Source organism: Chanodichthys erythropterus, chromosome 23, assembly GCF_024489055.1.
Source record: "Chanodichthys erythropterus isolate Z2021 chromosome 23, ASM2448905v1, whole genome shotgun sequence".
NCBI lineage: Eukaryota > Metazoa > Chordata > Actinopteri > Cypriniformes > Xenocyprididae > Chanodichthys > Chanodichthys erythropterus.
The window spans coordinates 17,152,100-17,167,626 of NC_090243.1; the positions used below are offsets into that span (position 1 = coordinate 17,152,100).

Below are 15,527 nucleotides of genomic sequence, written 5' to 3' on the forward strand. Positions count from 1 at the left end.
TGTGATTGAGAGGGTGATGGAGGTCCGTGAAGGGATAAATTGTGATGGTGGTTTGTGATCCACTAGATTTAAATCCACAGTACAAAGCAATCTTTTGGTTATGTATTCAAGAAGACAAGCTTCATGTAGTGTGGAGCTTTTTTCATTGCTTTTGTAGAGAAAAAAAACCCGATGTGAATAACAATAGTGAAAGAAAAATAGTTTTTTTTATTATTATTTATTTATCATTTGAGCTCACCAGTAAGGTCCCTTATTATTGTTTTTTAATCATCTATGATTCCGGATATAATAACCAATGCTGCACGTTTCTCCTGTGATTTAACATCATGCTTGTGTATTTAAACAAAATTGTGCCCAGACAAACATTAATGTATTGCTCATGCAATTCCATATCTAAATGAATATACAGTGAGTGTTCATCCATTTTCTTTGTGTATACTGAAACAGAGACACCTTCAGAGTGTAAAAATGAGACACTGAATTTCAAAATGTCCAGTTTATTCTGAATTGTGACAAAATTGCCCTGATTTTAAAGAACCATGACTTTATTACCACTATGCCATACTTCAAGAATTTTGTTCTTAACATATATCAATATCTTAAAATTAGGAGTTTATTCCTTTTTTCTTTTCTTTTTCTTTCTTTTTTTTTCTTTTTTCTTTTATTGATGTTGAGAACCAAAGAAATAGACATGCAACGTGATTAACAATAGCATAGCCTCATGGAGAAAAAGTCAAGGTTCTGGTGTGATACACTGGAGGTTCTGCGGATACATACTGGTTACTTTTGGCCAAGATTTCATCCACTGGAGCACTTGATGGTTCTGTAAGCTGTCTGAACAAATCAATGCTTCAATGAGAATGTGAGTGAATAGAGGATGGATGGATAGTTTGATGGATAGACAAAAGAATGGAGTCAGTGAACTGGTGAACAGGGGGAACTGGGGTTCCAGAGAGATAAGATTATATTCTGTTTTATATATATATATATATATATATATATATATATATATATATATATATATATATATATAAAACAGCAGGGAAGTCCAGGAATATATGTTCATATGGTATAATTATTCATTTAAAAAGTGAATTAAAAACAGATGTGCTCCATTTCAGTACTCAGTACATCCTGTGAGATAAATTCAAAGATTTTGGACACACACAAAGCTCATTCAAAAACAGCGCATACTGTTTTGAGTGAATATTAGGATGCATCTGTAGAGACTATATTAAAATGAAGAATAGTGCAAAATAACAATGACATATCAAGAATGCTAATTTAATTAAAAAATGTACATTACAAATAGTACACACATTTATATATATTGTACATGGTGTAGTAGCTCAATATTAATGACTGAAAATTATCTAAATAAAAAATAGTTTTCTCTTACCTTGAGTGAACTTGGCAGATACCATTTCAGTAATTTGGGTTGTGAGTTTTTGTAAGAATTCCTCTGTACCCACTTCACCCAGGTAAGGTAGTTTGACATCCCCTACGATGTTATCACAATAATCACTTGTTGCGAATTACATCACAACTGCCTGATGGCAGTCACTCACTCTGATATAATCTGACAGCGCACTGATAGTATAAAGTAGTGAAAAAGAAATTTAAATAAAAACTTAAAACATCATCTATCAAATTTTCACCTTTGCCCGCTTCCTCCGGTGGGCTAACGGTAATTCCCAGAACCCTGGAGAAAAAAATATTATAATGAAATATTAATATCTATATCAGTAGTGAATAAAGGAATTTAATTGACAGCTGCTTATATTTAAACTTACTCTGCCCCCACTTTGCTCTTTTGCTCCGGTGCTGTTGGATAGAAAAGTATAAGCGTGATGATCAACAGATCAGCTCATTTATTACTAAAATTCTATTTAAAGTGTAATAACGTCAAAAAGGTAAAGATAAAATAATTTTTTAAAAAGTAATGCAATCCTGACATAACTATGATCAATAACTAAACCATGAGTTCCTGACCTGTCTCCACATCCAGCCGGGCTGTGTTAACCGACTGTCCAGCACGGTTGGTGGCAATGCAAGTGTACATGCCACTATGTTTTTTTTCCACTTCCATGAGGATTAGACTATGTTGACGACCAGAGCTGGCCACCTTGTAACCTGGTGTGTCTGCCTTGATCCACAAAACATCCTTATCCGACACTTCCTTTAACCAGTTCACAGATGGGGTTGGGGAACCTTCGGAAGACAGTGACTTAGTTTTACACCTTGTGTAACTTGCAACTGAACATTGTGCTTAATGCTTTGAGTATTTCTCAAAATTGCATTTAAAGTCATTGAATTTATTGTGGTAACACACCATACCTTCCACTTTGACTGACAGGGTTATACTTGCTCCCTGTTTCACCTTCTTGTTGCTGAACCTCTCCAGGAAGCGTGGTGGCACAAGTGGCACCTTTGAATCTATTTGTGGAACAATACAAGTGGCATAGCAAATGATATGCAGACTTAATCTTTCTTATTACTACAAATTTCAAAATGCATTTGCATCTGTCCACACCATGTGGAACAACGATTCACAATTGTGCTTAGTGCAAGAATATGTGACATCACAGATGTTTACCTCTCATTCGCCCTTGGTCAGGTGCTGGCCGCTCTCCAGGAGCTAACGAGTGGAAATTAAGTATCATTTATTTAGCACACTAAAAATACATTTAATGTGAAAAAAATCACTATAATTATCATTCATAATATAATTTCACCATGCTTCCATTTCCTGTCATTTTCTTACAAAGACCCCATGGAAGCAACACATAAAAAGGCTTACAGCTTAAAAGGAACATTTACCCAGTACATTCAGTCGTGCTGAAGAGTAGGCAGATCCAGCTATATTGCTAATGTATGCAGAGTATTCTCCGGTGTCCTCGCGCTTAACATCCAAAATCTCAAGACTGTGCTGATCTCGCTCAGTCGACAATACGATTCTGCTGGAGGCTTGAAGTGGGGTGCCATCTTTGAACCAGTAAACTCTTGGTGTGGGAAATCCTGCAGAATGGCGTTGAACATGAAATTGTGTTTGAAACCCATATTACTTCAGCAATGTAACAGCTGAAAATGAAAGTCATCTTAGATACAAAGCCATGTGAATGTGTATTAAGAATATAAACAAGGTCATTAAAAATAGGATGGATAGAAAAAAGGAATGCTTAGGCTCAGAGCAGCTAGATATGAATAGCAGATACAACAGGTGCAGATGCAAAAAAGGAAACACTTGGAATAAACAGTGCATAAATAAACAAAATACAGATCAAATAGAATCTGAAACAAAACCATTTGCATATATGAAAAAATATAGCTGACCTTTGACCCTAACACTCATTTTGGCAATGGGTGCTCCAGGACTGAGGAATAAATCATGTAACTCATCCACAACCTGAGGAAGCTGCTCGTCCTCTGCCACCGACTCAAAAGCCTCGGTGTCCCTGTGCTCCGAGCTAAGAGAACGAACCAAAGACAAGCAGAAGCCCATTTAAAACTAGCATGAAATGTGAATCAGAAATTTGTACTTGTAATATTGACATGTGACATAAAAATCACTTTATATGATTAAATCATACCTAGACACATAACCTTTGGCACTGACATAGGAAGAAGTCTCTGTGGCATCAGCTGCTGTGTCATAATCTGAGCTGCAAGACACTTCAAAAATACACAAGTCTGAATCAATGATTAGTTCTAAATATATTATATAAGTACCTAGATGAATGCTTTATATATATATATATATATATATATATATATATATATATATATATATATATATATATATATATATATATATATATATATATATATATATATATAAAGCATTCATCTTAAGTATGTTGAGAATGTAGGTGCAATTTGGGGCCATCTACAGACAATGACAATTATTCTTACAAAACGCATGCAGTTGCATTCTTACTCTTCACAAATGCACCAGTAAAAGAAAGTGCCATCTTTGTTAAAATGCTTCACCATTTTGGATTACATTGCTTTCTTGTCTATATTTGTGAGTTATGATTAGACACTTTCTTTTAACAGTGTACTCACTGTCCACCCTCAGCTCAGCCTTGCTGGAGGCGATGCCACTGTCATTTTCAGCCATGCATCGATATACGCCCATATCTGTGGGGAGCACAGCTGTGATGATCAGCTGGTGACGGCCTTCCTGGTCTTCATTGATCATGTAGTGATCGTTTTCCTCCAACAGCTTTCCATCCTTGAACCATCGCACAGTGGGAGAGGGTTTGCCGACAATTACGCAGTCAAAACTGACTGGAAATCCATCAGGAACATCCTGGCTACGAAGCTCCGTCAGGAAGACGGGGGCCGCTGGGATGTTGGTAGGTGATTAAGATAACGGGGAGGAGCAAACAAAACCGAAAAGAACAGAAAATAGCAATACTTTTAAGGAGGAATGCTGAACCAGGCGAAAACATGACATGCCATCACTTTGAGATCGGAAACAAGCAAGTTGCAACATTTTTATAAATATAAAAAGTGCTGCCCTAAAATGACAAACATAATCCAGCACTGAACCATGCAACTTTATGAAGAACCAAACAACACTAGCAAAAACAGTAAAACCACATGGAAGAGGTGTCATACCAGGGGTTCCCGTCATGAAAGCAGGCATCGGTCGGTCCTGAGTTGGGGTTTGGGAGCCATCTTGGGAGAGGCTCATCTTTGTGATACGCAGCTCTACCTTAGAACCTGCTGCTGCTATGATGGCCGTTTCAATGGGTACTCCTTGAAAAGTAAACATTTCCTGGAAGCGCTGGGAAGCCACTTGAGCTTCTGCACGATTATCAAAGCGGATGTAGATATACTGATCGTCTTCCCGGTAAGACTGTAGATCTGGTGGAGGTAAATCTCCTTCATCCGCACTCACAAAAGGTTCCTCCTCCACATCCGGAGGAAGGCGAGTACGAAAAAGTCGCCGCAATCGTTTACTTGCCTGACGTAAAGTCTCATCCATCTCACTGCCTGAGGAGCTCTCAGCTTCACTATCTGCACTGTAGCCCAGAGTGAGGGGTCGTCGCCCAGAAGATTCCCGCATTGACCCTATAGTGACTTTACCACTATGGGTGGAAATGCCAAACTTATTGGTGACTTCACAAGTATATACACCTGTGTCTTTGGTTGTGGCAGCTGTCACTACTAGAGAGCAGGTACCATCATTATAGATGTCAATATGGTGGTGCTTGCCATCTATTAAGGGTTCACCATCCTTTAGCCAGCGAACTTTATCTGGCTTACCCTCCACAATGCACTCAAGATGAATTGTCCCATTGGGCTCCTTAGTCTGCTCTTTGAATACTTCTTTGAAGACTGGTCGCATGTCCTTCCTGGCTTTATAACCTTTGAAGGCTGCCTGAATCTTGACAGCAGCATCTTGCAACTCATCCCCATTCTGAGCTTCCATGACTGGCTCCACAGATGTCTTTGTAACAGATTGCTCAGTCATCTGAAAGTGCTCATACAGTTTCTTGGAGGCAATGGTCTCAGTGTGACTTTCCACAGTCATGGAGGACTTGCTGCTTTTCTTAAGGTAAGACACCAAGCTTGTTGTCCCACTGAGAGATTCCTCATCAGAACTGGTATAGAGATTAGGCTCTGCTGTGATTTTGGGAGCTACCTCAACAGATCTCTCTTTCTCTTTCACTTCTTTTTCAGGTACTTTTCCTTCTTTGCTTTGCACCTTTTCTTTTCCATCTTCTTCTGGCAATTCTGAAATTGAATCTAATGTAGGTTCCCGACTCATTCTCCTCTTCTTGGCCACTGCCTCCCACAGAGCGTGTAAATCTCCCTCTGAAGCAGCCTCAGGAGGCAGTTTGGGTTGGCTGCCTGCATCCTGAGAAAGTGTTGTGTCATCTGTAATCAAGGAGCCATCATAAATCAGTCTCGCTCATGCATATGGTAACACTTTTATGTTGGACAAAAAGTTTATTAAATAGATCAACAATGCGTCTCTGCAACAGCAATTCGTCTGAAAAGAAAACTCAGGTAATCGGAAGGGGTGAATAAAGAATAAAGTAACATTGTAAACTGAAACAATAAAGAGAAGTAAACATATATGCAAAAAACAGAAGAGCCAAAAAAATGTTTAAAAATGAAGAAAAAGGCCATCAAAAGAGACTTTGGGAAGAGGAAAAAAGTTATTTGAACTCTGTAATCTTGTAATGAAGAAAAGTCACAAAGTTCCAAACGCTGTGATGAAGACATAAGCAAACAGAAAAGAAAAAAGACAAAAAAAAAAAACCCAACAACAACAACAAAAAAACAATGATAATAAGATGCGAGGTACCTTCGAGGTTGAGGTTGATTGAAGTTTTTGCCTCATCTGAGGCTACACAACAATAGACACCCTGGTCTATAGACTGGAAATCCTTAATGAGCAAAACTTGGCTCTTGCCCTCGGCTAACTCTTGGTACTTGGCCCCAGCCTCTATCTCTCTGTTGTCCTTGAGCCATGTGACTGATTTACTCTCTGCAGAAAGTTCACACTCCAAACGAACCATCTTTCCTTTTTGGAGCTCAGAGCAGGTTAACATTTTGGTCATGGTCACTGGTGCATCTGAAGACCAAAGGTCCATTCAAAGAACAGTTGAAGAAATGCAGCAAGAACTCAACAAGAACAAAGATTATTATTTACAACAAATACAAATTATGCTTGTTTGGAGTAGTTTTTAGTGTTCTACTACACTGTAAAACCAACTGAGGAAACACATTTGTGAGTTACTGAGTTCACTAAAAGAACATTTCCTAATATACAATTAAACTCCACTCAAACATTTTATGTTGCTGAAACTTCACTGTAATAATTAAAACCACTGAATTTATAATTCAATATGATGAGTTGGAATAACTTTATTCTGTTAAGTGCAATGAACTTTCAGTAATATTAGTGAAATTAACTAATTTCATTGGGTTAGGTTTTACAGTGTACTACTATAACATCTAGTGCAGAGGTCTTCACTCCTGGTCCTGGAGTCACTTTCCTGCAGAATTTAGTTTCAAATGTATTTAAACACACTTGAATCAACTAATCAAGGTGTTTGGATTTACTTTAAGTTATAACCAGGTGTGTTGGAGCACGGATGGAACTAAATTCTGCAAGAAAGTAGCTCTCCAGGAAGAGGAGTGAGGAACCCCAATCTAGGGCAGACTGCTAATAGCAAGCCTTCTATACAGACTTATAGAGGCAGTTGGGTTAGATTAACAAACAATGCACTCACAATGTACTCTATCGATAAATTGGTCAATTCAGTGAGTATCCACTTACCGAGCGTCACGGTTTGAGGCAGCTGGACAGGCTCTCCAATGCCAGCACGGTTAATGGCTGCCACTCTGAATCTGTAACCTGCCCCCGGTATGAGGTTTTCAACCATAAATTCAGTGTTGCACACTGGTTCTGTGTGGCAGGGAAGCCAGAGGACACTGTCCACTAGACGCATTTCCACACGGTAACCAATGATTGGGCTTCCTCCATCACTGAGAGGGGTGAACCAAGACAAGGTAACGAATGTTGGGCCTTTACTCACCAACTCTGGGTCTTCAGGGGGATCAGGCACAGCTGCAAATAGCCAGACAAAAAAAAAAAGAAAAGGTTAGACAGCAAGTAATGGTAGAAAATTCTAATGAATGAGGCACAAATTGACTCTTACCAATTGTGATGAGTTTGGCCAATGATAATGCATCCCGAGCTGCAAATGTGATTTCCTGTGTGGGCCGAGCCTGGGCTTTCTTTAAAATGAGGCTGTAGGAAGGGCCACTGGCTCTCATGGCCCATTGGTCATTATGCTGAAGCTCTACACCATTTGCATACCAAGTCACTTCACTCTCAGGCACAGCTTCATTCAAAACACAAGTGAACTCAACTTGTTCTCCTGCAATAGCAGTCTTATCTTCCAAAGGCTTGACCACCTCCAGTTGCCAAGCTGTACAGAACACATCCATAACATAACATTTAAATGCATTTACATTTATGCACTTAGCATCATATTTAATAAATGATGAAACTAGAACATTAAACTAAAACAATAGTAAACAAAGCTATAACATTTAAAGTAGAAAATAAGGTGCATTTATATTCAAAATACAGTCATGGCCTATAAAAAAAAGAGTCATTTTTTTTTTGATAAAACATGTTGTAATACTTTCATATAATTTATTGCTAATAAAAGAGAAATGCCATACCTTTGACAGACAGAAGAGCAGTAGTTGATGAAGTGCCAGCTTGGAATGTAACCCTTGTGTTTTCACAAGGATGCAAGTCCTTTAAGAGCAGAAGATGTCGTCGGCCACTCTCGAAGGAAACAATCTCCACATTTGCCGACTCCTTTACAGGCCTGCCATCGATTAACCACCGGCAGTCTTTGGTTTCAGGACGTGACAAGGAGCATTCAAAAAGTGCTTCTCCACCATTAATGGTCTCCACGTTACTCAGCTCTTGGAGAATGTCAATGGGTTTAGCTGCAAAAGAAACACGACACCTGAAAAAACACTGGTTTTCTATGCATTAAAACAAGTTGCTGTAGTATACAAAGACTGGTTGACCTTGGAAGAATCAAAACTATAACTTCTGACTTAAAAATAACTGAATTCAGCACAATCACACTCAATTAACAACTCTTCCAACATTTCACTAGCATATAGCATTCAGCATGGAGTAGCAAAGGTAGCTGCAATAAAAGCACATGATTGTTACTGCATAGCCAGCCAGAAGAAAAACAGCAGTTTTTGACTTGAGTAAAAAAAAAAAAAAGATTTTAATGTGTGGGTGCCTTTGAATATTGGCTTAAAATTGCCTAAAATGACCTTGTGTCACATGTCATAACTCTAAACATTTTAACCCATGCAGAATAACTTAAATACAAAGGACAATACAAAAATAAAACAATACATTCTGCAAGAAAAAAAACCTTGAAACCTGGATTTTTGTAGTTTTTATTTAGTTTTTAACTTTTTAGATAAAGGCGTGTGCTGTATTCGATTTTGAATTATTAAATTTCACTTCATTTGACTAGTGAAATTTTGGTATCATGGTCATGTGAAACCATCAACCTCCTAAAGATGTGTCCCAGTAAAACGCTTTTACTGTCTTTGTGATAATCCAAACTTGAGTTATAAATAACACACTGATTCTCCTCGTCTACAGGTGTGCTCACCTTGCACCCTGAGATGTGCCACAACAGAAGTTCCTTCTGCCTCACAGGAGTACATCCCCCCATCCTGAAGCTCCACACAGCTAATGTACAACCTCGCAACAGTCCAGTCCTGTTCCACTATTACCCTGCGACCGTCTGCTCGCACAGGTATGCCGTTTCGCTTCCATATAGCCTTGACTGGCCTGGAGTACTGACAGATGAACTCTGCAGGCTGGTTCTCTGATACATGTTGGTCCTCCATGGCACTCACCACCTCCACATTGGGATCTATGGAGGGTTGGTGGTGGGGATAAGTCATTTTCTCAAAACCCCAGTGCACTTTGGAGTAGAGCTATTCACCTCAAGCCTCTAAAGGTATTGGGTTGTATTTAATCTAATTTGCAACTGAAATACAACCTTTGCGACTTCATCATCTAGGTCACTGCTGTAGCTGTTTTTCTTTTTTAGCCTTTCAAATTCTATTACTAAGTCAGATATTAAGTATGGTTAAGTGTATCATATTTTGCTTCTCTACTCCAAACTGACCAAGGACATGGTCAATTACAACAAACAGATGCCTAGTTGCAGTGTCAAATCAAACTAAGGCCAAATTCTAGAAAAAGTGCATGCAGCACAAAAACAGAAACGTAGGTATGATTGATGAGCACAATGGTCTTATTGAGAGTGTATGCAAGACAAAAAAGAAAAAAAAAAGAAAAAAACAAACAAAAAACACTCTTCTCAAAAGTTTGCTGGCACATTTTGACTTATATGCTTTGGTGCATCAACTAGGCCTAAGATTTCACACTAATTTAGTAGGATTAATAACATATATGCAATGTTTTTGCTAGTCTGCAGACAATGCAGCCCTATATGCTACACCAGTGAAATGTGCCTCATCAAACCACACATACTGAGAGTAGGCAGAGTTTCCACAATACATATTCAAGCGTTCATAGCTGATACAGACCAACAATAATAACGATGATGTTCTGTTTGAACAGCCCTTAAGTCCACCTCAGGCAGTTTAATATACTGAATTGTAAAATGAATTTTAATTGGATGTTAAAATGGATTGCTGGGATAGTGCTAGGCTTACTGTATGTATGTCTAATGATATGCAAATAAAACAAACAATATACTAACTGCTAAAGACACTCATTGTGATGAATAATGTTATGTCTTTGAATTTGAACCATTTAGATTATTCATTTGGTGGCTTTTCTCAGCAAATATTAATATGATTAATTGTGATTAACTATCATGTAATTCATATATTTTACAATTTTAATCTATTGACATTCCTAATATGAATGAAAAAAGTTAAATGTTAGCCACACTATGTTTTTATAAAAAAAACACTATCTACATAGGTCAACAGGAAGGACTGCCTGATGCCCCGGTGCCAGCAGGCCAGTGTTATGTCCTCATAAAACAATGAAAACAACTTTTCAGAGAATTTAGGCTGGACAAGTAAAAATTTGAACCACTGGACTGTCCGGGCCAGTAGAAAAATCCTTAGCGTTGAGCCCTGGTCCATATACAAATCCAAAATCATTGTGCTAATGTATTAATTAGTATGCCAATTTAGTAAGTAATTAGCAAGCCCAGATATTGCAGCCAAATCTACTGTTTTAGGTTAGAAATACATGGCACATAATACTACATGCATCCATGAATTTCCATTAAAAATACATTCTTTTGTTTTTTATTTTATTGTATTCTTTTGCCTAATAGCTAAGTATCTTGGCAACTAACAAAAAGATTCCATTCTAGCCATAGGTAACCCAAGAAGAGATTAAAGTAAATAAAAATCTTGTTGTATCAGGATTGTATTATTGAGCATGACACTTAACCGAAGGATGCATAAAGTAGTTTTTTTTGTTTTGTTTTTGTGCACAAAAAGTAATCTCGTCGCTTCATAACATTAAGGTTGAACCCCTGTAGTCACATTGAACATTTTAACCATGTCTTTACTACTCTAGACCTTGAATGTGGAAATTTTGTCGCTTTCTATGGGAGTTAAAAAACCTCTCAGATTTCATCAAAAATATCTTAATTAGTGTTCCGAAGATGAACAAAGGTCTTGCAGGAACGACATGAGGGTGAGTAATTAATGACAGAAAGTTCATTTTTGGGTGAACTAACCCCTTAAAGCGGAACTCAGTAAGATTTGCGAAGCTCCCCCTACATGTTCCTTCAGTGAATCACACTGTCATAAATACTCCAAGCGCAGCTCTGGACTACAACGACTACAACACTCACCGGCGCAGTAGTTTTGCAAATACAGTACAAGAAATCTCGATGGAGGTGGGTAATTTTCGAAATTGTCTTATAAAGTCATAATATATACATCGTTTTTGAATTACCGTAAAGCATTTTGTCACTCTCGCGTGAACGTGAACATGAGGCGAGATTGTGTCGGGTCGGCGCAGCTCAACTTGCAAGTGCTGTTTTCTGGCGTAGATGTGCCAGAGGGGGTTAATGCACGCCTCAAACACACCACTACAAGTCAATTAAAGTCAATCGGAAGGACTTAGAAAACTATTTATGAAGGTAAAAAAGTTACTTAGTTCTGCTTTAAGAGTAGTAGTATTATTACGTAATTTTAAAATTCTGACAAAACTTACTTTAAATGTATGGTCCAACTGTATGTTGTAAAAATAAAAAATCCCAAAAAAAGGCAACCCAAATGCTTCAAAGAATAAGTAACTGACTTTTAGATGTAGGAAATTCATGGACACAGTATTAGTCCAGTGCTATTCAATTAATTTTTAGCCTTTAGATTTCTCAGCCAAGTGCTACCAGGCCCCTTCACCCCATTTGGTACCTTTCACTAACAGTTTGGCGGAGGATGTCAGGCCACCTGTTTTGAACAGGACTGTACCCGAATCATTGGGAGAAAGGTTCCTTAGGGTGAGAGTGTGGACATGGTCTTCACCCACAGTTATTTCACTGAAGGTACTGTTCTCCAAACGAGTGCCATCTAGCCACCACTGAACTCTGCCTTTGGCACGGCGAGAGAGCTGGCAGGAGAAAATTGCCTGTTCGCCCACAAACACATCTGTATTCTTTATACCCGACACTATGAGGACCTCAGCCTCTGCAGAGACCAGACACAGAAATCCTTAGATCACCAGTGTCTAAAAATATGCATACATTGAGTATACTTCAAAAACATAATGCAAAATTTATGAAGACATAAGGGCATATTCAAAAAGTCTGTTTCATCTATAAAAGCTTTTATAACTAACATACATAACGCAATTGACTTAAGAGTGTTATTTGATACCTTGCACTGTGACTGATGCTGTGGTCAACTGGTCTCCAGCATCACAAGTGTAGTAGCCATTGTCCTCTGGTTCCAGATCATGGATATGGAGCTCCAGCACACATCCTTCCTTTTTCATCTCAAATTTCTTACTAGGTTGGAGCACCACTCCACCTTTTCTCCACTCTACACTTTTAACTGGTTTAGAGAGTTCACAGCGCAATGTGATACTATCTCCCTCAATTGCATTCTGGTTCTCTAACTCCTTCTGGAAGTACGCAGGTTGACCTAATGATGGATGAGAAAGAAGTTGAAAGAATGTAAATGTCAGATTTTAAAAGGCTGCAGATATCTGTGAAGGTATGAAAATCTTCTTTGCTCCACAAGAGAGGCAGTTACAAAGAGAAAGGAAACCAGAACATAAGGTGGTTCTTCTTGGAATCCGTCTGTGTTCACTTTCACAGTCAACAGGCATGTTGATCATTTGAAAAAAAAAAAATAAATAAAGTCACAGGCCTACAAACCCGTTTACCTTTTACAGTAAGGGTGGCACAGCTTTCTGCATCTTTGGTTTTGCACGTATACACCCCTGCATCCCCTTCCTCCACCCTAAGGATGCGGAGCTGATGGACGGCTCTATCCTTGTAGAGCAGATACCTGCCCCCTGCCTTTATCATCTCCTGGTCTTTGTACCAGGCAACAGAGGCCTCAGGGTCGGAAGTCATGCAGGACAGTGTGACTGTTTGACCCTCTTTGGCAGTTAAGTCCAGAGGCTTCTCTAAGAATACGACTATAGACAGGAGAAACCCAAACCCAAGTGCTGTCACATCATATTGTCTGCCTGAAGACTCTGAAACTTAGACACTTGAAGCCATTGAACATATACTGTGATAAACTAAAAGAGCTTTAGTGAGTGATAAACTCATGCTTTAACAATTATGGATGGGAATTAGAAATAGAAAAAAGACAGCCTAAATGATAAAAAGGGAATAATAAACCTAAAAATGAATGAAAATTTAAATTTTGGAGTGTAGCTGTATAATGGCCAAAGCAGATGGAAAAGCAGCTAGAAGCTTTTTGTTATGATTGCACAAAATGAATGCAGCTACTACCTAATGACAGACAGATGATCACTTGACACCAATGAACACTGTTAGCCATAATGTGTCTTTTACCTTTGGGTTTCTCCTGCACCATCAAGTAGGCGACACTCTTCTCAGGGCCAACCACAAAGGCTACATCACCTGAATCATCGGGTGTGACCATTTTCAGCACTAGGCTGTGTTCCCTTCCTTGGCAGCTGATTTGATTTAAGTCATTGTTTTGAAGGTGGTTGGAGCCGAGCCACCACTCGACATTCGTAACCCCTGTTTGGGACACCTCACACCGGAACATAGCATCCTCGCCCGTTATCACAGTCACATCCTTTAATTCTCGTGTGATTTTTACACATTCTGGGAAGGAACGTGATGAAAGGGACTATTGAGGATCTTCCAAAAAGTCATATGAGGTAAATATCCCACCACTGACTTGTAGTTTTTATCTTTTATTTTTTTATCTGTTAGTACTTTTTATCTACTAGAAGTAAATTGAATGTGAGAAGATGTACTAATTCTCTAAACCGTGTAGTTTATTATTATAAACTTAGCATTATGCTATCCTGATTAGTTCATTGATGCTTTACTTTACATACTGCATTCTGATTACTTGGATCGTGCCAAACGTAACAATCTAAAACATAATAGCTGCTTAACTAATTATAATTTAAGATGCTAATACTAATAAGTACTTTGCTTCCGCAGAGGAACAATACAAAATGGAGACCATCTCTAAAGAAGAATCAAGATTGTTACCTTTGACGGTTAATGTGGCTTTGCTTCGTTTGTCTCCTGCCTCGCATATGTACTCGCCACCATCTTCCACTGATAGCTTATGGATCTCCAAGGTTTGGATTGTGCCATCCCTCTTTATGAAATACTTCTTTCCATCAGATAGGACCTGAGTGCCCTTCTTCCAGGTCACTTTGGAACAAGGGATTGAAGTTTCACAACATAATGAGGCGCTGCCTCCCTCTGTGACTTCCTGGCTTGTCAACTCCTTCGAAAATGATAGCACTGGGATTTCTGGCAGGAAACAGTGATACATAGAACATGTTCTAAGACATGAGCAACACCCCAAACCTGAAGATTATGAGGAGTTCACAAATTTCCTTTGCAATTTCTCTGCTAGGGACATAGGTAAGCCTAACTTTGGAATGCTTGAATCAGAAACCATGAAACTTTTTGCCGCATTTCTGTTATAGATAAAATTAATCATTGACGATTGAATAGTCAACCTTCTAAATGCAATATTCAAACAATTAAAACTCAACATACTAACAAGCAATGGTCAAGATAAGACAGATATTTGACAAGTGAAGACAAAACAGATAACAAACATGCATAAAATGGTGCTTTCATTGTTGTGCTGTAGATAAAGTTGCTGGTCACATTTTTTTTTGCAATAAGATGCGTTAAAGCATGCATAAAAGAAAGACAAATGCAAGCTACATTACAGTACATATGTGGAATGTATTGAGTATATGTGGATATAGGATGATTTAGAGATCCAAAAAGTTCTTCAGTTTTACCTCTGACTGTAAGACAAGCAAAAGAAGTGTGGGCACCAACATGGAAGGACACCGTGCCTGAGTCTTTCTGGGTGACACTTCTTAGTGTGAGTGTGTGCCTTTTGCCTTCCATTCGGATTTCATTCATCTCATTGTTCTGTAGTGGAACATCTTGCAGTGTCCACTGAACAATGAGTGCATTATCATGGGAGACAAGGCATTCAAAATGAACGTCCTCGCCTTCATTGACAATGCAGCTCTTCAAGCCAGTTAAGATCATGATTTCAGGTTCTGAAAGCAAATTCAGGTTTCATTTTGCAAAGAAAGCAACAAGCAACTTCAAGACAAATTTATTCTGAATGTAAAAATATCAGTAGTCAACAGGTCAAAAAATAGAAGAATAAACTTCCCCAATATCACTTTAACAACCACAATAAGCTAAAGTTTGTAAACAAAATTCACAAGGTCTTGACAAAGATAGCCA

At 38.5% G+C, this 15,527-nt stretch overlaps 1 protein-coding gene across 13 annotated transcripts in view; it reads right to left on the reverse strand.

The window, feature by feature from the left end:
* obscnb (obscurin, cytoskeletal calmodulin and titin-interacting RhoGEF b) overlaps positions 1 to 15,527 on the reverse strand; it is a 64,888-nt gene that overhangs the window by 11,312 nt on the left and 38,049 nt on the right. For 5 of the 13 annotated variants that reach the window (XM_067378326.1, XM_067378322.1, XM_067378318.1 and 2 more), the window contains 23 exons: positions 15,065 to 15,334; positions 14,289 to 14,558; positions 13,611 to 13,889; positions 12,968 to 13,225; positions 12,457 to 12,723; positions 11,995 to 12,267; positions 9,186 to 9,452; positions 8,215 to 8,490; positions 7,683 to 7,955; positions 7,301 to 7,591; positions 6,323 to 6,592; positions 4,624 to 5,889; positions 4,066 to 4,347; positions 3,591 to 3,672; positions 3,334 to 3,467; positions 2,821 to 3,018; positions 2,597 to 2,638; positions 2,338 to 2,436; positions 1,993 to 2,211; positions 1,794 to 1,824; positions 1,659 to 1,702; positions 1,400 to 1,501; positions 778 to 834 (listed from right to left, as the gene is read on the reverse strand). In XM_067378326.1, the coding sequence (XP_067234427.1) occupies positions 778 to 834; positions 1,400 to 1,501; positions 1,659 to 1,702; positions 1,794 to 1,824; positions 1,993 to 2,211; positions 2,338 to 2,436; positions 2,597 to 2,638; positions 2,821 to 3,018; positions 3,334 to 3,467; positions 3,591 to 3,672; positions 4,066 to 4,347; positions 4,624 to 5,889; positions 6,323 to 6,592; positions 7,301 to 7,591; positions 7,683 to 7,955; positions 8,215 to 8,490; positions 9,186 to 9,452; positions 11,995 to 12,267; positions 12,457 to 12,723; positions 12,968 to 13,225; positions 13,611 to 13,889; positions 14,289 to 14,558; positions 15,065 to 15,334 (5,550 nt within the window). The remainder of the gene's footprint in view (positions 1 to 777; positions 835 to 1,399; positions 1,502 to 1,658; positions 1,703 to 1,793; positions 1,825 to 1,992; positions 2,212 to 2,337; positions 2,437 to 2,596; positions 2,639 to 2,820; positions 3,019 to 3,333; positions 3,468 to 3,590; positions 3,673 to 4,065; positions 4,348 to 4,623; positions 5,890 to 6,322; positions 6,593 to 7,300; positions 7,592 to 7,682; positions 7,956 to 8,214; positions 8,491 to 9,185; positions 9,453 to 11,994; positions 12,268 to 12,456; positions 12,724 to 12,967; positions 13,226 to 13,610; positions 13,890 to 14,288; positions 14,559 to 15,064; positions 15,335 to 15,527) is intronic. The other 8 variants (XM_067378323.1, XM_067378320.1, XM_067378324.1 and 5 more) reach the window with 8 other exon arrangements.